The sequence below is a fragment of the Bos indicus genome, chromosome 9, assembly GCF_029378745.1.
Source record: "Bos indicus isolate NIAB-ARS_2022 breed Sahiwal x Tharparkar chromosome 9, NIAB-ARS_B.indTharparkar_mat_pri_1.0, whole genome shotgun sequence".
NCBI classification, from domain to species: Eukaryota; Metazoa; Chordata; class Mammalia; order Artiodactyla; family Bovidae; genus Bos; species Bos indicus.
Window position 1 is genome coordinate 97,015,556 of NC_091768.1, and position 24,756 is coordinate 97,040,311.

Consider the following 24,756-nt stretch of genomic DNA (forward strand, 5'->3'; position numbering starts at 1 on the left):
AACCCTCACAGATTTGTTTTTAAGAAATGAAGAAGAGTTCCAGCATATGACCTACAGCTGCAGCCCATCAACCTTTGCTGATATTAAGGCTGCACTTTGGATCCCAAGGAACCTCTAGAAAGATGCACTTCTTGCTGTTCCAGGCAGTGAGCCCAGTTGGGGGGGCATAGAGTAGAGGGGTAGAACTCTCTCGGGCCAGATGGAAATGCTCAGAATAATATCTCTGCTACAGAGCATCCTCACCAAAGAACTGGCTGAGCCCAAGGTCCAGTAAGTACAGGACCACCAGCCGTATATGGCCATGGAGCCCCGGAGTGTGGCTGATCTGAACGTGATGTCAGAGTAAGCTGCACAGTGGATGACAAATATTTAGTCTGACATAAAGCACATGAACCATCTCTTCAGTAGTTTCACATTGATCACCTCTTAAAATGATTGTGTTGGGGATAGACTAGATTAAATGCAACGTATTCTTAAGGTTAATTTTGCCTATTTCTTCTTACATTTTTGATGTTAGTACTAGAAAATTTAAACTGATGTGGGTTACGCTATGTTTTTACTGGACAAAGCTGGTCTAGGTACTTGGAATTTGTTTTTAACTACTTTTGTGTGTGTGCTAAATCATGCTAAATCTCTTCAGTCGTGGCTGACTCTTTGTGACTTCATGGACTGTGGCCTGCCAGGCTCCTCTGTCTATGGGATTCTCCAGGCAAGAGTACTAGAATGGGATGCCCAGCCCTTCTCCAGGGGATCTTCCCGACCCAGCGGTCACACCTGCATCTCCTGTGTCTCCTTCACTGGCAGGCAGGCTCTTTACCACTGAGCCACCAGGGAATCGCTTTAAGTACTTTCAGTTCAGTTCAGTCGCCCTGTCGTGTCCGACTCTTTGCGACCCCATGGACCACAGAATGCCAGGCCTCCCTGTCCATCTCCAACTCCCAGAGTTTACTCAAACTCATGTCCATTGAGTCGGTGATGCCATCCAACCATCTCATCCTCTGTCATTCCCTTCTCCTCCCACCTTCAATCTTTCCCAGCATCAGGGTCTTTTCCAATGAATCAGCTCTTCACATCAGGTGGCCAAAGTATTGGAGTTTCAGCTTCAGCATCAGTCCTTCCAATGAACACTCAGGACTGATCTCCTTTAGGATGGACTGGTTGGATCTCCTTGCAGTCCAAGGGACTCTCAAGAGTCTTCTCCAACACCACATTTCAAAAGCATCAATTCTTCGGCTCTCAGCTTTCTTTATAGTCCAACTCTCACATCCATACATGACTACTAGAAAATTAACTACTTTAATACACATCAAATAAGGGTCAAATACTCATGATCATTTTAATTATGAACTTTGCTTTATCATATGAATTGTCATGGTAAATATCTTCTCTATGATCTTTTTTCTAAGGGAAGTTAAAAAAATTTTTTTAAATTTATTTAGGCTGTTTTAGTCCTTGTTGTTGCGTAGGCTTTTCTCTGGATGCGGTGTGGGGACTCCTCATTGTGCTGGCCTCCCTTGTTGCAGAGCACAGGCTCTAGGCACGCAGGCTTCAGTAGTTGGGGCTCATGGGCTCAGTAGCTGGTGTTCCTGGGCTCTACAGCACAGGCTCAGTAGTCATGCCGGTTGGGGCTACTTGCTCACGGCACATGGGATCTTCCCACACCAGGGACTGAAACCATGTCTCCTGCATTGGCAGGCGGGCTCTACCACTGAGCCACCAGGGAAGACCTCTCCTCTCGTTTAAAAGTATATTGAGGTTTTAAAAAATTCCTCTATGGTTTTTCCAGTGGTAATGTATGGATGTGAGAGTTGGACTGTGAAGAAAGCTGAGCGCCGAAGAATTGATGCTGTGGTGTTTGAACTGTGGTGTTGGAGAAGACTCTTGAGAGTCCCTTGGACTGCAAGGAGATCCAACCAGTCCATTCTAAAGGATATCAGCCCTGGGATTTCTTTGGAAGGAATGATGCTAAAGCTGAAACTCCAGTACTTTGGCCACCTCATGCAAAGAGTAGACTCATTGGAAGACTCTGGTGCTAGGAGGGATTAGGGGCAGAAGGAGAAGGGGACTACAGAGGATGAGATGGCTGGATGGCATCATTGCCTCGATGGACATAGGTTTGGGTGAACTCTGGGAGTTGGTGATGGACAGGGAGGCCTGGCGTGCTGCAATTCATGGGATGGCAAAGAGTCGGACACGACTGAGCAACTGAACTGAACTGAACTGAAAAAATTCCCAGAGTGCCATGGGCAATTTGGCAAATTCTCTTTTATGGATGCCAGGCAGCCTTGCTTCCACGTAGCAGCTGGTCAGAGTTCTGTGATGTTAAACATCTATTCCTGGACCTGCTGGCTCTAGCCTCCACCAGACTGAAGGGGACGACTGTGAGGAGGTGGGCCAGGGGACATGGCACCAGCACAGTCACTCTGTACCCCCTCCCGGCCTCAACAAGCCCCACAGCTCCTGGGACTTCTCTGAAAGACCTATAGGGTGATTAACTTTGAGGGTGACTTCCAAATCAGTGAACCCCAAATCCTCAAGTGCTATTTTGCTTACACAGACTTCTTACAAAACGTTTCTAGAGAACAGAGCCTGTGGGGAATTTGCGATGACACGAAGTTGGCATTGGATTCAAGAAGTGATAAATTCCCCTGCTCATCGGTGGCTTCACTTTTCCTTGCGACAAATGACAACTGTTAAAAACTCCACCCACTGAGATCCACCAGGTAAAATTGCAAGGCTGGAAATGCAACCACTCGACACTATCTCCTCCCCTGCCCGCGCCAGACCCTGCTGCTCAGCTGGGTTCTTCCCTTTTAACTCAGGGGGCTCAAGTTCCTTCCCGGCCAGTAAGAATAATACTAGGAGGCAGCAGGTGAGGCAGGATTTCAGGGACCACCTGGGCATCTCACATGAGTCTCCGGAGAGGTTGTTAAAATGCAGATTCTGGGGCTTCCCTGGAGACTCAGTGGTAAAGAATCCACCTGCCAATGAAGGAGACATGGGTTCAGTCTCTGATCTGGGAAGATCCTACCTGCCGTGGGATAACTAAACCTGAGCACCCCAACTACTGAGCCTGTGCTCTGAAGCCCAAGAGCTGCAGCTACTGAAGCCTGCACGTCCCAGAGCCCATCCTCTGCAGCAAGAGAAGCCACCACGATGAGAAGTCCACGCACCGCAGCTACAGAGGAGCACCCGCTCGCCACAACTAGAGAAAAGCCCTAGCAGCAATCAAGACCCAGCACAGCCTAAAGTGAAAAATTACAAATCTCCTCTTTAAAGAAAAAATGCAGATTCTGATTTCTTCATCCAAGATAGAGCATCTTTAACAAGTTCCCTGGCAAAAAAGCTGTGGATTCACGGACCACACTTTGAGTAGGAAGGTTCTCCAAGCATCTTTTGCTCTGTGTACATTCTTGAAAAATTACCCTGCCTTAACCCTGCCTCGGAGATCACCAGTGCCAGATGAACTTTAAATATGCCCGGTAAACATAAGAAAATCTAATAATAAAAGAAATCTATTCCTTTTTTGCAGAAGGCACAATGACAGTTGTCTTTACAAAAGGAATACCTTTAAAAAGAATCTCCCTAACTTGTGCATTGTAGTATAAACTACAGTTTACTAACGGAAAAGATTTTTTTTTACTGCCAACTGAATTATCATCTGGAAGCAGAGTATCTCCAAAAAGTTATAAAAATAATATTAGTATAGAGTAGATTGGCTCCGTTTCTGAACACTCACTGGTACCAGGTGTGTATACTGCTGACCTTGGACGAAATAAACAGCAGTGGAAGTGAGAAATAGACCTAAGGGCCTAGATCTGATAGACAGAGTGCCTGATGAATGATGGAATGAGGTCCGTGACACTGTACAGGAGACAGGGATCAAGACCATCCCCATGGAAAAGAAATGCAAAAAAGCAAAATGGCTGTCTGGGGAGGCCTTACAAATAGCTGTGAAAAGAAGAGAAGTGAAAAGCAAAGGAGAAAAGGAAAGATATAAGCATCTGAATGCAGAGTTCCAAAGAATAGCAAGAAGAGATAAGAAAGCCTTCCTCAGAGATCAATGCAAAGAAATAGAGGAAAACAACAGAATGGGAAGGACTAGAGATCTCTTTGAGAAAATTAGAGATACCAAGGGGACATTTCATGCAAAGATGGGCTCAATAAAGGACAGAAATGGTATGGACCTAACAGAAGCAGAAGATATTAAGAAGAGATGGCAAGAATACACAGAAGAACTGTACAAAAAAGATCTTTACGACCCAGATAATCATGATGGTGTGATCACTGACCTAGAGCCAGACATCCTGGAATGTGAAGTCAAGTGGACCTTAGAAAGCATCACTACGAACAAAGCTAGTGGAGGTGATGGAATTCCAGTTGAGCTATTTCAAATCCTGAAAGATGATGCTGTGAAAGTGCTGCACTCAATATGCCAGAAAATTTGGAAAACTCAGCAATGGCCACAGGATTGGAAAAGGTCAGTTTTTCATTCCAGTCCCAAAGAAAGGCAATGCCAAAGAATGCTCAAACTACCGCACAATTGCACTCATCTCACACGCTAGAAAAGTAATGCTCAAAATTCTCCAAGCCAGGCTTCAGCAATACATGAACCATGAACTTCCAGATGTTCAAGCTGGTTTTTGAAAAGGCAGAGGAACCAGAGATCAAATTGCCAACATCGGCTGGATCATGGAAAAAGCAAGAGAGTTCCAGAAAAACATCTATTTCTGCTTTATTGACTATGCCAAAGCCTTTGACTGTGTGGATCACAATAAACTGTGGAAAATTCCTCAAGAGATGGGAATACCAGATTAGCTTACCTGCCTCTTGAGAAATCTGTATGCGGGTCAAGAAGCAACAGTTAGAACTGGACATGGAACAACAAACTGGTTCCAAATAGGAAAAGGAGTACGTCAAGGCTGTATATTGTCACCCTGCTTATTTAACTTATATGCAGAGTACATCATGAGAAACGCTGGACTGGAAGAAACACAAGCTGGAATCAAGATTGCCAGGAGAAATATCAATAACCTCAGATATGCAGATGACACCATCCTTATGGCAGAAAGCAAAGAAGATCTAAAAAGCCTCTTGATGAAAGTGAAAGTGGAGAGTGAAAAAGTTGGCTTAAAGCTCAACATTCAGAAAACGAAGATCATGGCATCCGGTCCCATCACTTCATGGGAAATAGATGGGGAAACAGTGGAAACAGTGTCAGACTTTATTTTTCTGGGCTCCAAAATCACTGCAGATGGTGACTGCAGCCATGAAATTAAAAGATGCTTACTCCTTGGAAGGAAAGTTATGACCAACCTAGATAGCATATTCAAAAGCAGAGACATTACTTTGCCAACAAAGGTTTGTCTAGTCAAGGCTATGGTTTTTCCTGTGGTCATGTATGGATGTGAGAGTTGGACTGTGAAGAAGGCTGAGCGCCGAAGAATTGATGCTTTTGAACTGTGGTGTTGGAGAAGACTCTTGGGAGTCCCTTGGACTGCAAGGAGATCCAACCAGTCCATTCTGAAGGAGATCAGCCCTGGGATTACTTTGGAGGGAATGATGCTGAAGCTGAAACTCCAGGACTTTGGCCACCTCATGCGAAGAGTTGACTCATTGGAAAAGACTCTGATGCTGGGAGGGACTGGGGGCAGGAGGAGAATGGGACGACAGAGAATAGATGGCTGGATGGCATCACCGACTCGATGGACGTGAGTCTGAGTGAACTCCGGGAGTTGGTGATGGACAGGGAGGCCTGGCGTGCTGCAGTTCATGGGGTCACAAAGAGTCGGACACGACTGAGTGACTGATCTGATCTGATCTGAAAGATGAGTTTATTTGGGAATAGCAGAGGCATTACACATCACGACATATGATCTAAGGAGAATCATAGCCCAGTCTGAGAATACAAAGGGAAGGTTAGCTTTCATTAGGTTCTGGGAAGAAATTGGGGAGAGTTGTTTTGAACAAAAGTTCATTGGAGGAGAATGAAAGTTCGGGGTTATTTAAATAATGTGCTGGTAAGAAAATGTTCTAAAATAAAACATCCCTAGCCTGATCCTGGCTGTTTATCTCTTAAAATTTTTTTCTGTTGAAGTATAGTTGATTTACAGTGTCATACTGGTTTCAAGTTTACAGAAAAGTGATTCCATTTTGCATATACATATATCTATTTTTTCAGACTCTTTTCCCTCATATATTATTAAAATATATTGAGTTTAGTTCCCTGTGATATTCATAGATCATTGTTGGTTATTTTATATATAATAATGTGTATATGTTAATTCTAAACTCCTGATTTATCTCTCCCACCCTTTCCCCTTTGGTAACTGTAAGCTTGTTTCTTGCCCAGAAACCAATCCCTTGTCAGGAGAGCTCTGAACACCATATTTATAATAGATGGTTATTTATAGTGTCTTTCTCTTCCTTGGCAATTTAAATTAAAATGTCAACTTCAAGAAATGTTTCAGAAAGGCACCAGAAAGAATTATAAATAGAACTTGATTAATCAAAGAAAGATGAATAAAGTATGCTTTTAACACAGGGTACATCGTTGTTGATGTAAAGCAAAAGTCTTGGCAGAATTAAAAGACAGTTGGGAAACAAATAGAACAAATAGCCATCCGTTCAGTAAATGAATATCAGGAAACCAACCTGTACAGTCTACCTGTGAGCAGCCCCTTTTTCAACGAGTGACATTGCTAGGCAACAAGGATCCAAACAGACAGACGTTTCCAAGAGCATTTCCCATCTTCCTTTGCTCCAAATGAGAGCAGGCAGACACCTCTTAGGTGGATAAATGTATGACAAACTCTAAAGCCAAGTTAGATACTCAAGATAACATACTGTATGGCTCCACTTACAGGAAATTCTAGAAGGCAAACTAATTACAGAAAGCAGATGAGGGTTTACTGGGGGCTGAACATCAGGGGGAAAGAATTGATTGCAAAGAGACAGGAGGAAACTTTTGAGGGTGGTAGAAATATTCCACATCATGATGGCAGTGATGATTATGTGACTTGATGCATTTGTCAAAATTTCATGAAATGTAGCTTAAAGTTGCTAAATACTACTGGATGTAAATTATATTTCAATAAAACAAAGTTTAAAGTCCATCTATCTATAATAATCTAATATAGCATTTCTATTCTTTTACATCTAAGACTATGCAAACACTTTGGAGATAGAAAATAAGCACGATTTCATTTCAAAATACAGAGCTAGAAGTTGTTGTAAAAGGGTAGGCGCTGAACCAGTCACTGCGCATGGGTTGCCAAGACTTTCCTGGATGAATTCCATCCAAGATATGGCTTTTAGTCTCCCGAGGTCTTTGGACACCCAGAAAGTGGGTCATCTTTCAGAATATCTGCGTCACTGTGGACAGTGTGTTAGTAAATCAAAGACGAGCTGGATTTGTTCTCAAATTGGCAAAATACTCACTTGCTTGGAAGCACTATTAATCCTTTCATTTACTGAATGGGGAAAATTGGTCTTGATTATCTTCAGTTATTATCAGCGCTGCATATTCTTTTGCTGTAGGATATATATTAGGCGTTAAACGTGTGCTTTGGAAAAGCAGAGATCATGTGACCGCTTGATTCTAAATATGAAAAGTTTGAAATTAAAACTAATACTAAATATTCTTACAGAGTAAATTGGAGTAGTGAAGCAATTATTTTCATTCTTAATTGCAAAGTTATTTTGCCTAAAATATTCTGTTATTATGCAAAAGCATTGTTCTGGACTGAATTCTTGAAATAATTCTGCTTTTGGCAACAAATAACAGAAAATCAATCTAAATGGGCTTCAGACAGTAAGCACAGTTCCAGGCTCCTGGATCTGGAATTCTAGACTTAAAACAGCGTCCAAGTTTGTTTAGACATGTGGATCACAATAAACTGTGGAAAATTCTTAAAGAGATGGGTTTACCAGACCACCTGACCTGCCTCCTGAGAAATCTGTATGCAGGTCAAGAAGCAGCAGTTAGAAGTGGACATGGAACAACAGCCTGGTTCCAAATCAGGAAAGGAGTACGTCAAGGCTGTATATTGTAACCCTGCTTATTTAACTTACATGCAGAGTACATCATGTGAAATTCCGGGCTGGATGAAGCAGAAGCTGGAATCAAGACTGCCGGAAGAAATATCAGTCACCTCAGATATGCAGATGACACCACCCTTATGGCAGAAATTGAAGAAGAATTAAAGAGCCTCTTGATAAAAGTGAAAGAGGAGACTGAAAAAATTGGATTAAAGCTCAACATTCAGAAAACAAAGATCATGGCATCCAGTCCCATCACTTCATGGCAAATAGATGGGGAAACAGTGGCTGACTTTGTTTTTGGGGCTCCCAAATCACTGTAGATGGTGACTGCAGCCATGAAATTAAAAGACGCTCACTCCTTGGAAGGAAAGTTATAACCAACCTAGACAGCATATTAAAAAGCAGAGACATTACTTTGCCAACAAAGTTCTGTCTGTCTAGTCAAGGCTATGGTTTTTCCAGTGGTCATGTATGGATGTGAGAGTTGGACTATAAAGAAAGCTGAGCGCCGAAGAATTGATGTTTTTGAACTGTGGTGTTGGAGAAGACTCTTGAGAGTCCCTTGGACTGCAAGGAGATGCAACCAGTCCATCCTAAAGGTGATCAGTCCTGGGTGTTCATCAGAAGGATGGATGTTGAAGCTGAAACTCCAATACTTGGGCCACCTGATGCTCATTGGAACTGACTCATTGGAAAAGACCCTGATGCTGGGAAAGATTGAAGGTGGGAGGAGAAGGGGATGACAGAAGATGAGATGGTTGGATGGCATCACCGACTCAATGGACATGAGTTTGAGTAAACTCTGGGAGTTGGGGATGGACAGGGAGGCCTGGCATGCTGCGGTCCATGGGATCACAAAGAGTTGGACATGACTGAGTGACTGAACTGAACTGACTGAACTGAATAAATCGTTGTGAATATTGCTGTCGAAAAGGAAAGCTTGTCCCCCTCTGTGCTCTGGGTGATCGTGGTGCTCATGTGCAGATGAGCAATGCTGTCAGGAACTTCCTGGAGAGAAGAGAACAGTCTGACATAAACATGACCCCAAGTCTGAGTTGGGGAAAAACTCTAAGTGAAAAGAAAAGAACTGCTGGAGGAGTCATCCATCCGTGAAGGAAAGCTGCCCTCATATAATGAGTGGTTTTAATCTGGAATTTAAAGATCCTCAAAATCTAAATCATTTTCATCAAGGCCACCTTTTCCATAAAATAGTGTTTTAACTAAAGATTAGCTTTTTGGTCATAATGTCCTTCTCTAAAATTATATAGAAGTTACCATAAACCACAGAGAAGCTTTCTAGAATAAAAAGTTTTAATATGTTCAGTAGTGCGGTAAGACAATGAGGAACAGAAGCTCTCATCAACTGCCTGGACTTCACATCCTGGCTTAGCCATCCTTCTTCTATTGAATCCTTGTGTGCTAAGCCTTGGTTTACTTATTTATACAATAGAACCCTGAAGAGTACTCACTTTAGAGAGTCTTAATGAGAATTAAATGGGCTATTTCATGCTACATTTCAATTCATCAATTCATTAGCCCAGAATCTAAGAAATATTACATACTTCGTAGGCGTTAGTCATTTTAATATGGGCAATATATAGAAACTAATTATGAAAAATATTTTGATAACCAGCCATGTAAAAATATACAGTTTTCCCTGTTATCTGTGGAGTATTGGTTCAAAGACCCTCTGCAGATACCAAAATCCTCAGACGCTCAAGACCCTTGTACAGAATGGGTCTCAGCTGATGCTCTGTATCCCCAAGTTCTGCGTCCATGGGTTCAATCAGTCACAGGCCCCACTACTGGTTGAATCCACAGAGGCAGAACCTGTGGATGTGAAGAGCCAACTGTATTGTTGGGACATACTAAATTCTTTTGCTTCTGGTATTCCTGATTTGTTTTTGGAACAGCAGAGGTGAGGGTAGGGGGTCTTAGAATTTTGAATATTAGCTCAGGGGACATTTTAATAAGGATTGCATTAGTTATAGTACAGGTCAACTTGCTGCTGTAACAGAGATCTCCAAAAATACAGCGACAAAAAAGAGAAAAGTGCGTTTTTCTATTATGTGCCCACGCAGAGGTGAGTAGCCCAGCCCTGAAGGTAGCTCTGCCCCATGAGGTCACCCAGGACCCGGGTTCCATTTATCTCATTTCTCCATTATCACCTGCAATAGGTTGTATAATGGAAGCCATTTCACCAGTGTCTTCTTCCTCCATCCCTCAGGAAGGGGGAAACTGTGAATGGAGAGCAAACCATTTCCTTTTTAAAGGATGGGACCCAGAACTTGTACACATGGCTTCTACTCCCACGTCGTTGCTGAGATCTTGGTCACCGGACCACCCACAACTGATAGAGAGGCTAGAAAATATGACTTTAACTAGGCAGCCATGAGCCTAACTAAAATTCTGTGGATTCTATTATCCAAAGGGGGATGGAAAGAATGCATGGTTGAATCAATTAGCAGTCTTCCATTAGTGTTGCTATGGAAACTACCGTGTTTCATTGATCCTAGGATACTGTTAATTTAGAGACGCATCATCATTTTATGTACCGCTCAGTGAGAAAAGCCATGCTATTGAAGCTGTGGCTCATTACTTTCTTATCAGCTGAGTTATAGGACACATCCTAATTGTGAGATTTTGAAGCGTGAAAACTTTGTGTCTTGTTATAGAAGAAATACAAGCTTTCCTGGTGGCTCAGTGGTGAAGAATCTGCCTGCAATGCTGGAGAGGCAGGTTTGATTCCTGGGTTGGGAAGATCCCTTAGAGGAGGAAATAGCAACCCACTCCAATATTCTTGCCTGGGAAATCCCATGGACAGAGGAACCTAGGGGACTACAGTCCACGGGGTCACAAAAGAGTCTAACAGGACTTGGTGACTAAACAACAATGATAGAAGAAATACAGTGTCAGAAAGACTTAGGAAAATAAAATGATCTAAAGTATTCATTTTGCAATCTTCTTTTTGTGTGTGTGACTTTCCTCAGAGCAAGCATAGGCAACAGATGTCAAGATTTGGTTGATGCATTGAATGTAATGTTTAGAATGGGTGATTGACAAGGTACTATCCATGAGAATTTAAGTCAAATTCCAACACAAAGGCTTGGGGAAAATTTGCCAAGCTTTCCACTCAGTCTGGAACAGATCTGGAGTTGAGCAAACAGACAATGAGGGTCCTGTTTTCACTAACCAGGGATCTCACTTAGCAGAAGGACGAAGACCAAGGACTACACTCAGCACAGAGTTGTGGCCAAGGCACTTGACTTCCTGTTTCAGCACTGTTTCAGTAATCACCAATCCTGTTTCAGTAATCACCCAAATATTGGCTGGACACCAGACACTTTGCTTGGTGCTACAATACAGTCTCTGCCCCACAAGAACTCCAGAGCTCACGCAGGGAGAAGAATATGTAGACCTGTAAAGGCATGCAATTGTGTAGAGCCTGTGATAGAAGTCTAGTAAGTGGAGGCGCAGAGTGGAGATCACCAGTTCTACCTGAGGTTAGGGAAGACCTGCAGAACCAGGGAGAGTAAGAGTTCTTCAGGCAGAAGTAACACTATGCAAGTGCATGGAAGTGTGGCACAGCGGTCACTGCAGGAGACTGAGTTACGGTCTCTTCAGCACACAGAATTAGAAGCAGAGGGCCTTCCCTGGCATTCCAGTGGTTAAGGCTTCATGCTTCCACTGCAGGGGGTGTGGGTTCAATCCCTGGTCAAGGTACTTAAGATCCAACATGCCGCTTCATGCAGCCAAAAAAGGAAGAAGAATTTTAAAAGCTCAGTAATCAAGATAAATACTATTCTAGTACAATATTTAAATACACAAAACTTATTGCAAAAAAAAAAATTTGTAAAAAAAAAAAAAAAAGACCGGAAGCAGTGGGTATGTTCAGCTATTTCCTTTTTAGTACTTTACTCATAGGAGGCAAAGAGCAATATTTGTTTAATTGAATTCGAGAAAGACCAACTTCTTGAATGGCCAAATAAGGATGAGCTGAATTTTCCTGTTATCAAAAAGATGCTGGATTCCAGTACACGGAAAGAAACAATAGGACACCGTTGATGCCAGCCTTGCTCTAGAACCTACCATGACTCTAGCTTATTGGTTAGCATAAGATTTGAGGAGTTAATAGATAAAGGAGCTTGTCTAGAGCCTGCTTTCACCACCTTTATGCTTGTGTTCTCCAATGTGGCCATGCACAAAGGTAGTTTACTTTGGAACACACCTTTTATCTTTGTTTATTCCAAGCACATAGTACTGCTGATTCTCAGTGCAGCAAGCACACCTTTGAGAATTTGACCTAGGACAAAGGCTAGAGAACCAAACTTTTTGTACTCAGGTGCTAAGATGTCATAATGAAAGACCCTGATTGGTTCAGTAAGATCATTCGGTAGCTTTGAATCTGGTCAATGACGAATCTATAATATGCAGATGTCTCTTGCTGTGTATTCCTACTGAAAATCTGCTTCTCTTGTATAGATCACTGTTACGGATGAGGAAGTTAGTAATCCATCCTTTGTAGATCTGGTGAGAACTCCCCAAATGAGGAAGTGCACACTGATACTTATGTTTGCTTGGTAAGTTTGGTTTGTGATGGATTCAAAAGCTTTTGTCAAATTTACAACACATCCCTCTCTCCAGATCAGGTGGAAGTTCTCTCTCACTTGTTCTCTGTTGTCTTTCGATGTTACTCCAGGTTCACAAGTGCTGTGGTTTATCAAGGACTCGTCATGCGCCTGGGAATTATAGGAGGCAACCTCTATATCGACTTTTTCATCTCGGGAGTTGTGGAGCTGCCAGGAGCCCTCTTGATCTTACTAACCATTGAGCGTTTTGGTCGACGCCTACCCTTTGCGGCCAGCAATGTCGTGGCAGGGGTGGCGTGCCTTGTCACTGCATTCTTACCAGAAGGTAACTGTCCCTCAAGTCTGCTTGGCAGCCAAGATCTTGAAAAAAATCTTAAAATAATCAAGAACGGGGGACTTCTCATCTTTAGCAAATGTCCCCTGGCATCAACATCATAGTGCCAGGCACACTCTCGTGATGTCTCTCCGTTTCTGCCAAATCAGCATAACGACTGTGAGTGTAGAAGATTGATTCTATAGATTTTTCCGCTTTCCCCAGTTGTAGGGTCATTTGTGGATGAAATAGATGTGTAAAACCTAGATTGTAGTCGTAGTTTACTTTTTTAAAAAAATTTAATTGAAATTTACTTTATGTACAATATTGCATAGGTTACAGATGTACGGTATGATGATTCATGATATGTAAAGGTTGTATTCCATTTGTAGTTATTATAAAGTACTGGCTGTATTCTCCATATGGTACAACAGATTCTTGTAGCTTACTGTATACCTAATAGTTGTACCTCTTAGTCCCCTACCCCTACCTTACCCCCTTTCCCTCTCCCCAGTGGTAGCCACTAGTCTGTTCTCTGTATCTGTGAGTTTGCTTTTTTTGTTGTTATATTCACTAGTTTGCTGTAATTTTTTAGATTCCACATATAGGTGATGTCTTATAGTATTTGTCTTTCTCTGTCTGACTTATTTCTCTTAGCATAATGCCCTCCAAGGCTATCCATGTTGCTGCAAATGGCAAATTACATTCTTTTTATGGCTGAGGAGTTTTACATATATATATATAGGCTTCCCGCATAACTCGGTTGGTAAAGAATGTGCCTGCAATGTAGGAGACCACATCTTCTTTATCCACTCATGTGTCGATAGCCACTTAGGTTGCTTCTTAGTTATTGTAGAAAATGCTGCTGTAACATTGGGGTGCATGTATCTTTTCCAATTAGTGGCTTTGGGTTTTTTCTCATATATATACCCAGGAATGGAATTCATGTAGTTTGCTTTGGATCACCTTTATCTGACTTAATTTTGTGGTATCTTTGACCCTGTTTCACATTTCTTCCGTATCACTAATTCCCTGCAAAACACGAAGGTTACAAAGGGAAGAAAAAACACACTTCTTGGAGAGGTTGACAACCTAGTGAAGAGTATGGACAAAGTGGAGCACGGTTCTCAGAAGTATGAACCGCCTGTGCTGGTTTAGGAACTAAACGTTCTTCGTTATCACAGGAACATCCTGGAACCTTCTTCGTTATCGCGGGAATATCCCGGCAAGGAGGCTGAGGGATCATCCCTGTCCAGCAACGATAGCCTCACAGTCAGGCCAAGAGCTTGGGTGTGGGCTTGTGAGCTTCGGGTGGCAGATAAGCGCCTCCAAGTGACTGCGGCAGCTAGGACAATGGCAATGGGGAGGGAGCGATGCTGCGAGCAGGGATCAAGGTGGTGGCACTCAGGCCTGCATGGGAGACGGTGATTTCAGAGACACTTCAGAGTTAAACTGGGGAGGGGAGGGCTTGCTGACTGCTGTGCGATACAGAGGTTGTCGGTAACTCCAAGTGTGTGGCTAACCCACCGCCAATTATCCCTGTCCTGGAACACAGCAGGGCCTGGACGGTGGAAGCCTTTCAAACTCCCAGGGAATGTGTGTTTTAGATCAAGTTCATTATTTCCACATTCCAGGAGGTGTGGGGGGGGGGAGGTTGCTGGGACAGCTGGAGCCTCTCGTAGTACTTTATGTCAGCACAAGAGAAGCATTTATTTTTTCAGTTTGAAGAGTTTTTTTTTCTTTTCCATAAGGTTTATTACAAGATAGCGTGTACCGTTCCCTGCGCGGTGCAATAGGGCCTTGCTGTTTGTCCATTCTCTATAGTTTGTATCTGCCAACCCCAAACTCCCAGTCCATCCCTTCCCTGCGCCCTCCCCCGTGTTAACTACAAGTGTGTTCTCTAGAGTCTGTTTCTGTTTTGTAGATAAATTCGTTTCCTAGTTTGGATTCCACATATTGTTGTTGTTCAGTTGCTATATATGGGATAACACGCACCACATCTTTATCCATTCATTCTTGCTTCTTAGTTACTGTAAAAATGCTGCTGTAACATTAGGGTGTGTATATCTTTTCCAGTAAGTGGCTTTGGTTTTTTTCTCATATATATACCCAGAAATGGAATTCATTTAGTTTGCTTTTGATCACCTTTATCTGACTTAATTTTGTGATATCTTTGACCCTGATTCACATTTCTTTCATATCACTAATTCCCTGCAAAACATGAAGGTTACAAAGGGAAGAAAAAGACATTTCTTGACTTGGAGAGGTTGACAACCTAGTGAAGAGTATGGACAAAGTAAAGCACGGTTCTCAGAAGTATGAACCGCCTGTGCTGATTCACGGACTGCAGCACGCCAGGCTCCTCTGTCCCCCACTATTTCCCGAAGTTTGCTCAAACTCACGTCCATTGAGTCGATGGTGCAACCCAACCATCTCATCCTCTGTCACCCCTTTCTCCCTTTGCCTTTGATCTTTCCCAGCACCAGGGTCTTTTCCAATGAGTTGGCTCTTTGCAATGTCAAAACAGTCAGACATTAATAGATAAGTTCATTAATAATATTCTTATGAAATCCTAAAACATCAAATAACCCTATTTAAATACCATTACAGAATGCCCACCTTCAGAATGAGAAGGGGGAGAAATCCTGTCATGTTGGAATGGTTGATGATAAACAGCACTGTTTCTATTTATCTCATTTTTCTTGAGCATGTGAGTTTCCTAGAGCTGCGGTATCAAAGTACCATGAACTGCATGGCTTGCAACACGGATTTGTTCTTTCATATCCTGGAGGCTGGAGTCTGACCTCCAGGTGTAGGCGTGGCCTCGCTTTCCCTGAAGGCTCTCAATAAGGACACTTGCCTGCCTCTTCTGGGCTTCCGCTGGTTGCCAGCCATCCCTGCATTCCCGGACAGCATTCCCATCTCTGCCTCCATCTTCACATGACCTTCTCTGCATCTCTGGGCCTTAACTTAACCATGACATCTGCAAAGACCCTATTTTGAAATAAGGCCACACTCTGAGGTGGTGAACCTGAACTTTGGGGAACATCGTTCAACCTCCCACACTGGGCTAACGCATTATAAGAGTTGGGGACGGGGATTCCCTGGTGGTCCAGCGGTTGGAACTTGGTGCTTTCACTGCCAGAGCCCAGGTTTGATCCCCTGGTCAGGGAACTAAGATTCTGCAAGCCTCCCTATGTGGCCAAAAAAAAAAAGACTTGGAGAAGATATAAGTCAGTGCACATCTACTTAGTATCTATTAATTGCTGCCACTAAACTAGGAGTAAGGATAGAGCTATAAACAAGATAGACATAATTTCTTTTTTAACTTTTTATCTCATATTGGGGTATAGCCGATTAACAACATTGTGATAGTTTGAGGTGAACAGCAGAAAGGCTCAGCCATACATACACATGTGTCCATTCTCCCCCAAACCCTCCTCCCATCTGGGCTGCCACATGACACTGAGCGGAGTTCCCTGTGCTGTACAGTAGGTCTTTGTTGGTTATCCGTTTTAAATACAGCAGTGTGTACATGACCATCCCAACCTCCCTAGCTATCCCTTCACCCTGGCAACCATAAGTTCATTTTCAAAGGAGACAGACAATTTCCATTGTTGGGCATTATGCACAATTTAGGAGAAGGTGACAAATGAGGACCATTGGGTACTTCACTGATCTTTCCATTTTACTTTGGCACTGTATAGTTTTAGGTTTAATTTTTAAATGTAGTTTCCTAAGACAAGGTCATCTGTTTTCATCCCATATGGAATAGGAATCAAATATTAATTACATACTCATTGCATATGAAATTAGGAAAGTAAAGGGGAAAAAATGACTTAAGTGTGGCCCATCTTTTCATGCTAGAACTCTCCCCCAGAAGATTTTCTCTGGCCCCAGACATATTGGGATGGTTTTAATCATGTTGCCTCCAGAACCATCCCAGAAAGCATTGAAGATCAAATGTCCAAACCCATACTGAAGTAACTAAGTGGGTGGGAATCAAGCTGTCTTACAGAGAACACGCTCATATATTGGAAAACAGAAGACAAAGAATACACTTTTCTGTTTGATCTGGTCAGTTTTATTTTGTAGACCGAATTTCCCAAGTCTTAGAGTTGTACTTAGCAGCAATGGAAACGACTTGCTCCTATTCTGGACGCATTTTATTTGTGTGTTCTGCAGATACAGCTGCTTTCGTAGTCTCATGCTCGTCGTAACCGACTGCCAAGAATAAGTTCAAATTCGTAGTGCTGTGTGTGAGTACCCAATGTTAGCAGGGGTTGCTTGCCTGAGCTGAGAGTCCTCGCTTCCACTTAAGGAACTTTTGGGCTTGGTTCCTTGGGCTGTTGAATTAACATTAGAAAGACTTTTCCTCTCAGCCATTCTTGACGTCATCACCAGGATGACTGCCCCTGAGAAGAATACTGAGCAGCCTTTTAGGGGAATCAGCTCTAAAATTATCTCAGAGAAAACTGTTTAACCAGCGTTCCCCCAACGAAGCCCGACTGGAGAATGAAATTCTGGAAAACAATTTTAGAACAATCGTCCGGGTTGTATCCTCATCTAAGACCCACTGTCTCTGACCCAAATTTTTGAATTCTAATTAAAGCCTGAAAAATAAAAGAGCTTTTTTTAAAATTTTATTTTGTGTTGGGGTAAAGCCGATTAATACTTTTGTGATCGTTTCAGGTGTACAGCAAAGGGACTCACCGTACATATACAAGTATCCTTTCTCCCCCAGACCTCCCTCCCATCCAGGCTGCCACATAACACTGAGCAGAGTTCCATGTGCTGTACAATAGGTCTTTGCTGGTATCCTTTCTCATATAGCAGTGTAAACATGGCCTTCCCAAAGTCCCTAAGTGTTCCTTCCCCTTGGCAACCCTAAGTTCGTTTTCTAAGTCTTTGAGCCTCTGTTTTGTAAGTAAGTTCATCTGTATCATTTCTTGTTAGATCCCACATATAAGGAAAGTCATGTGATATTTCTCCTCCTTCTCTCTGTCTAACTTCACTCGGTATATACTCTCTAAGTCCATCCACGTTTTTACAGATGGCATTGTTTCATTATTTTTAATGGCTGAGTAATATTCCAGTGTGTGTGTGTGTGTGTGTGTGTGTGTACCACATCTTCTTTATCTATTCCCCTGTTGATGGACATGTAGGTTGCTTTCATGTCTTAGCTATTGTAAACTGCTGCAGTGAACACTGGGGTACATGTATCTATTCGGGCCATGGTTTTCTCCGAATGTATGCCCAAGAGTGGGATTGTAGGGTCATATGGTAGTTTTATTTTTAGTTTTTTTAGGCATCTCCAAACTGTTCTGCATAGTGGCTGTACCAATTTACATTCCCATCAACAGTGCAGGAGGGTTCCCTTCTCTCCACACCCTCTCCAACTTCTGTTGTTTGCGGATTTTTTTTTTTTTATGATAGCCATTCTGACCAGTGTGAGGTGACATCTCATTGTACTTTTGATTTGCATTTCTCTAATAACTAGCGATGTTGAATATCTTTTCATGTGCCTATTGGCCATCTGTATTTCCTCTTTGGAGAAATGTCTATTCAGGTCTTCTGCCCATTTTTTGAGTGGGTTGTTTGTTTTGATGCTACTAAGCATCATAAGCTGTTTGTAAATTTTGGAGACTAGTTCCTTATCAGTCACATCATTTGCAAATATTTTCTCCCAACTGTGGGCTGTCTTTTCATTTTGTTTATTGTTTCCTTTGCTCTGCAAAAGCTTTTGAGCTTAAGTAGGGCCCAATTGTTTATTTTTGCTTTTATTTCCATTATTCTGGGAGCTGGATTGAAAAAGATGTCACTGTGATTTATATCAGAGAGTGTTCTGCCTGTGTTTAAAAGAGCTTTTTAAGACCCATACTCATCTGCCATTTTTAATTTGAGTTTATTCAAGATAGCTATAAACCCGGCCGTTTGGGTAAGTCTTTTTGAAATGAAAAAGTTGTCTTGGACTTTTCTTTGTAAGTAAAAAGTATTAATGAGTCTGTTGCAGATGGGGCATTCAGAGGAGATATAAAATTGTGTTTGTTTAAAACCCTACATCCTTTCTTCAAAAACTGAGAAATTATTCTCAATAATCTCTAGCAGTTTGACCAAATCCCCTTCAGAGGGACCCTCTTTCTCTGTGTCCTCGGGAGTTCATGGGAGATAGTTTCAGCTTCAGTCCTCAATCTTAAATTGTCTTGTTTCTTGCCATTGCTATCAAAAGATATCTATCGTCACTCCAGGGCAAACTTAGAATATTACTGGTTTGGTTGGAAGTTTTTATGTGCAATCTTAATATTCACACATCCCTTAGACCTCCTATAAATTGTTTTCATTTTACCCTTTTGTTGAAACAGCGTGACGCTTCTCGAACTTCTCTTTTGTCACACATTTCAACAGAATCTCTGTCCAGTGAAGTTAGATACTGGCCTTTACTGCTTAGAAAGAGCTGAGATTCTTAAGAAAACCTGAAAGCATTTTCTTAACCTTTTATTGAATTGACTAGTTATTGATCTGTCTTCACTGAGCTAACCACATACATCTCTCATGCTCTGTGTGTGTGTGTGTGTTTTAATCTGGTTTCTTGGTTTTTGTTTTTTTCCCCATGAATGACCAGTTATAAGATTAAATTGTCATTGAAGTTGTCAGTGGGATTCACTCGTAGAGCAATCTTGATTCAGTAGAAAAAGCTGTAGCTTAAGAACCTAACCTGGTTCTTAAGTAATCAAGTTATTTCCATGGGAGCTGGAGGCATTCTCCTCTGCAGCCGCAGAGCAGCAAGAGGTCGCCCAGTCAGGCCGGGACCCAGGGAATCTGGGCACCAGCTGCCACTTTCCATTCCCCAGCACCTGGCACTGCCCCACCTGCTCACTGGAGGAAGGGGTGCAATGCATTTCCTGGTCCCCTTCCCTGGCCTTAATGGAAAAGTAAAGGCTAAATACAACACGTGTTTACAACTGTGCCAGAGCAGATGGCGGCCCAGCGCATCAGAGCATCTCTGCTGTTCCTTCCTCCCAACGTGATGGTAACGTGGGTGCTGCGGGTGTCCTCAGCTAGAGCAATGTCCAGGACACCAGGATGTCCTGGCTAGCGAGCAACCAGCATGTGACAAGGTGGAGCCTCCCAGCCACGACCTGCACTCTGGAGCCCTCTTTTCCTCCCTCGCCCTCCTTGGCAGTTGTTTTGTTCAATGAGTTTTAGCTTTCTTTAGTAGTTGGGTATTCTCTGAATATCCATTACTTTGCTGACCAAGGTCCGTCTAGTCAAAGCTATGGTTTTTCCAGTAGTCATGTTTGGATGTGAGAATTGGACCATAAAGAAGAGTGAGCACCAAAGAATTGATGCTTTTGAGCTGCGATGTTGGAGACGACTCTTGAGAGTCCCTTGGACTGCAAGGAGATCCAACCAGTCCATCCTAAAGGAAATCAGTCCTGAATATTCACTGGAAGGACTGATGCTGAAACTGAAACTCCAATACTCTGGCCACATCATGCAAAGAGTTGACTCACTGGAAAAGACTCTGATGCTGGGAGGGATTGGGGGCAAGAGGAGAAGGGGACAACAGAGGATGAGATGGCTGGATGGCATCACCGACTCGATGAACATGAGTTTGAGTGCACTCCGGGAGTTGGTGAGGGACAGAGAAGCCTGGCGTGCTGCTTTTCATGGGGTGGCAAAGAGTCAGACACAACTGAGCGACTGAACTGAACTGATAGAAAGAAAGAAAGAAAGTGAAGTCGCTCAGTCGTGTCCAACTCTTTGTGACCCCATGGACTATAGCCTACCAGTGTCCTTAAAAAGGATGTCATCAACTGCCCAACTCTTAACAAATTTAAAGTACTGACTTTTTAGGGCAGACATGGTACTCTTTCTTCTCTTAATGCCCCAAAGAAAGAAAATATTTAATGTCAAACATTTGGCATTTCCCACTCATTACCATGGAGGAAAAAGGAAAGGACCCAGGAGATGTGGGTTGGATCCCTGGGTCAGGAAGATCCCCTCGAGGAGGAAATGGCAAGCCCACTCCAGTATTCTTGCCTGGAGAATCCCATGGACAGAGGAGCCTGCTGGGCTATAGTCCATGGGGTCGAAAAGAGTCGGACATGACTAAGCACACACACACATCATTTGCACTTAATTAGGCTGGGAGAACACAAAGCAAATGCCTTTTGTTTTGTAGAATTGTGCTGAAAGTAAAGTAGACCCCTAACTCTTCCTCCCAAACTTTGTGTGTTTGCAGGAATACCCTGGTTGAGGACCACTGTTGCTACCCTGGGAAGACTAGGCATAACCATGGCCTTTGAAATTGTCTATTTGGTAAATTCAGAATTGTACCCAACAACATTACGGTAATTCCAACATCCGTATCATGGTTTCTCCTAAGTAATTCTGCAGCTGCATGTTTTAAGTTGACCACCTGCAATGCAGGAGACACAGGAGACAACTGGTTTGATCCCTGGGTTGGGAAGATCCCCCTGGAGAAGGAAACAGCAACCCACTCCAGTATTCTTGCCTGGAAAATCCCATGGAAGAGGAGCCTGGTGGGCTACAGTCCATAGGGTTGCAAAGAGTCAGACAAGACTGAAGCAACTGAGCACGCACACACCCACGCATTAGACTTGAAATCAGAAAATCTGGTGAGTGTGCTTGCAGCATGAGTTACATTTCCCATCATCAGCTCCACTCTGTGTAAAGGCTCCAGCCTCTGCTCTGACCACACTCCACAGCCAGTTCCTGAAGGACGAAATCAACCAATGTGCGCAGCTAGTGCAAACTGGCCTCCTTTCTGGGGGGAATATTCATGAGCACGCCTTACTGTCAGTCTAGGCACCACGAGGGCACACGAGTGCCACAGAGCGGGCTGGGTAGCACGCCGCTAATGGATGATTAATTTCCACCAATACTGTAGACTCCACCCTCTGGCTCCAATTAGCCTCACTGTGACTCTGAGTCACAGTGACAGGTGTGAACTGGTGCAGCTTGGAAATGAATTGCGTAGGAAATGATTTGCATAGAGTATGAGAGAGGAGATGTTTTCAATGTCAAGCACTAGAGAAATGGGAAATATTGTTACCATTCCTGTTACTTAGAAATCTGAAAATATTATTCATCCTGAAGTTATTTAAATATTTTTATTTCAAACAACTTTTTTATTCTGCAGAAACTTTGGAGTTTCACTGTGTTCCGGTTTATGTGATTTTGGGGGGATTATAGCCCCGTTTCTGCTCTTCCGGCTAGCTGCCATTTGGCTGGAACTACCTCTTATCATCTTTGGTAAATATTCACTGCATGCACTATTCTTAAATGCTTTCGTTTGCATTCTTTGTATTAATAGAACCTACAATGATGACCAGGTTCGATATTCATGATATTCATTTGCTCTTCCCATAACTCTTACAGGTTTTGAGGCACCACAGTGAAATGTGGGCCCTAAATCATTTAAATTTGTTTTACATTAAAGAGTTGCAATAAAAAAAGTGTTCAACTTAAGAACTTTCCTTGCAGTCTAGTGGTTAAGACTCCACATTCTCATTGCAGGGGTCATGGGTACGATCCCTCATTGAGGAGCTAAGATCCCACATGCCACAAGGCATAACCCACCTTTCCCCTCCTGCAAAAAAAAAAAAATCTGAAAGGTAGGGTTTGGCAGCATGGGAACAAAATATACTTTCTAAAGAAGTGTTTGATTTAGCTTTCTTTGTTGAGGTTCTGAGTTAAAATCAAATACTGTGAAACTCTTTTATGATACTGTGGGACACAACCAGTAGTTTTGGGGGGACCTAATAGGACCTTTTGTGTGTTTAAAAGAAGCCTAAAAATGAATTGTGTTGTTGAAAGTTCCATGTCTTTCAATACTGTATCTTCATTTGCTTTGACGCTGAGCGCACCACGCCGAAAGAATAGAGGACACGGAACCCTTGCATACCTACCATGAGCTCTGTGATGACCGTCAGGTTCATACCCTCCTTCCTGCCCTTGGACTTCTTGAAACTCATGACGGGATGGAACCATAGCTCGGGGAGGGGCCTGGGGTAATTCTGGCCGGTGCCTCTCCATTGCTGGTCCAACTTTCCTTCCCGGGTCTCACACCCGCCTCCCCTCTCCTTATCAGCAAGAGAGGATGCTGGCTGGCTCCTTGCTCACCTCCTTTCCTCCACCTCCACCTGCTTGCTCCTGGTAAAGAAGACTGGCCACTCACTGCTCAGCAGTTTTAAACTCCAATGAAAATATCGCATCCATGAGGAAATAAACCTAGAGGAATGCAGTAGTCCTTCAGCAGGCCTGGGACCACAGAGTCAGTGTCTTACTGGTGATTCAGTAAATGGTCACTTCAGACTATTTCATGGGATCTGATAAACAAGCTCAGCATAGATTCTGGGCCAGCATGAAAAAGCAAAGAGAAGGCATTGTTCAGCCAAGACAGAGCCGTCTAAGAGCCCAGTCCCTCAAGATGGGGGACTGGCCTCAAGGCAGGCTGGCTGAGCTGGGCGCAGGCCCTTGCTTTGCAGAGGGAACTGCCTTTCCAAACCACCGCTCACAAGAGCGTGTGATAAATAAGGGTGCCTTTGGACTTCCCTTGGAGTAGGAAGTGGCAACCCACTCCAGTATTCTTGCCTGGAAAATTCCATGAACAGGGGAGCCTGGCAGGATCGCAAAGAGCTGGACACGACTGAGCGGCTTTCACTTCTGGACTTCCTTGGTGGCCCAGTGGCTAAGACTGCTCTCCCAATTCAGGGGGTCGATCCCTGGTCAGGGAACTAGACCCCACACGCCACGACTAAGACCCCTGGCGTGGGCAGTAAATAAATAAACAATATTAAAAGAAAGAAGGCCGCATGAGAGCACATCACAGGATCGCTAACCCATCCCATGGAGTCAAGAGGAGAGAGAGTCAGGGAGCGACGAGGCCCTTGTTGAGATGGGAAGGTGAGGAGAGGTTATTCACGTGAGAGGTGCAGGCTGGTGCTCCAGGCAATGGAAAGACCTGCAGTAAGAGGAAGCTGGGGCCGCCCAGGTGACTCAGATGGTGAAGAACAGGCCTGCAATGCAGGAGACCCAGCTTCAATCCCTGAGTTGGGAAGATCCCCCAGAGGAGGAAATGGCAACCTTCTCCACAGAGTGCTGTGTGTGAGGCGAGGCCTGAAGAGAGACAAGGCTGGGGAGACCAGCTGGGGCCCGACCACCGGACGTGCAAAGGGTCTGCTCTGTATCCAAACAGCAGTGGGAAGCCGTGTGGAGTTTTAAGCTGGGGTTGGCAGGGTCAGGTCTGCCTTTTAGAAACTTGACTCTGATGGCAGATATGCTAGGGACTTAGAGGGGACGGCGCTAGTAGGGAGACTTTTAAAAGAATGTTGTTGTAATCAGGTCAGGACTGGGTCTGAGGTGATGGCACACAGGCGTTGAGGAGTGGATTGATCTGAAGAAATACACTGGAGGTTGAACTGGCCAAGAGGGGCTGACTGACTGGGTGAGGGACCAGAGCGAGCAGGGAGAGGGACCTCGACACTGCTGACTGAGGGAACCATAGGAGGGTTTAGCACATTAGAGGCACCTGTCTGCGGAAGGACGTGCAGGGATTCTATCTGGGCTGCTTGTAGGATGAGGTGCCTCTAAGAAATCCAGGCTGAAATGGTGAGGAGGCAGTAGGTTTGACGACCTGAGTCAGGAGTAAAAAGTGGCCTCAAGATGAAGGTTTGGAAGCCACCTGGATGAAGAGAACCCCTGAAACCATGGGAGTGACTGAAACCCCACACACACAGCAAACAGGGCAGAGTGAGAGGAAAGAAGGGGCCCAAGACGGATCCC

The 24,756-nt window shown here is 43.6% G+C and overlaps 1 protein-coding gene across 1 annotated transcript in view; it reads left to right on the forward strand.

Annotated features, from left to right (window-relative positions):
• SLC22A3 (solute carrier family 22 member 3) overlaps window positions 1-24,756 on the forward strand; it is a 98,762-nt gene that overhangs the window by 65,074 nt on the left and 8,932 nt on the right. Inside the window, exons 6-9 of the mRNA XM_019966959.2 lie at window positions 12,526-12,623; window positions 12,743-12,957; window positions 21,191-21,299; window positions 22,112-22,224. Of these exons, the coding sequence (XP_019822518.2) occupies window positions 12,526-12,623; window positions 12,743-12,957; window positions 21,191-21,299; window positions 22,112-22,224 (535 nt within the window). The remainder of the gene's footprint in view (window positions 1-12,525; window positions 12,624-12,742; window positions 12,958-21,190; window positions 21,300-22,111; window positions 22,225-24,756) is intronic.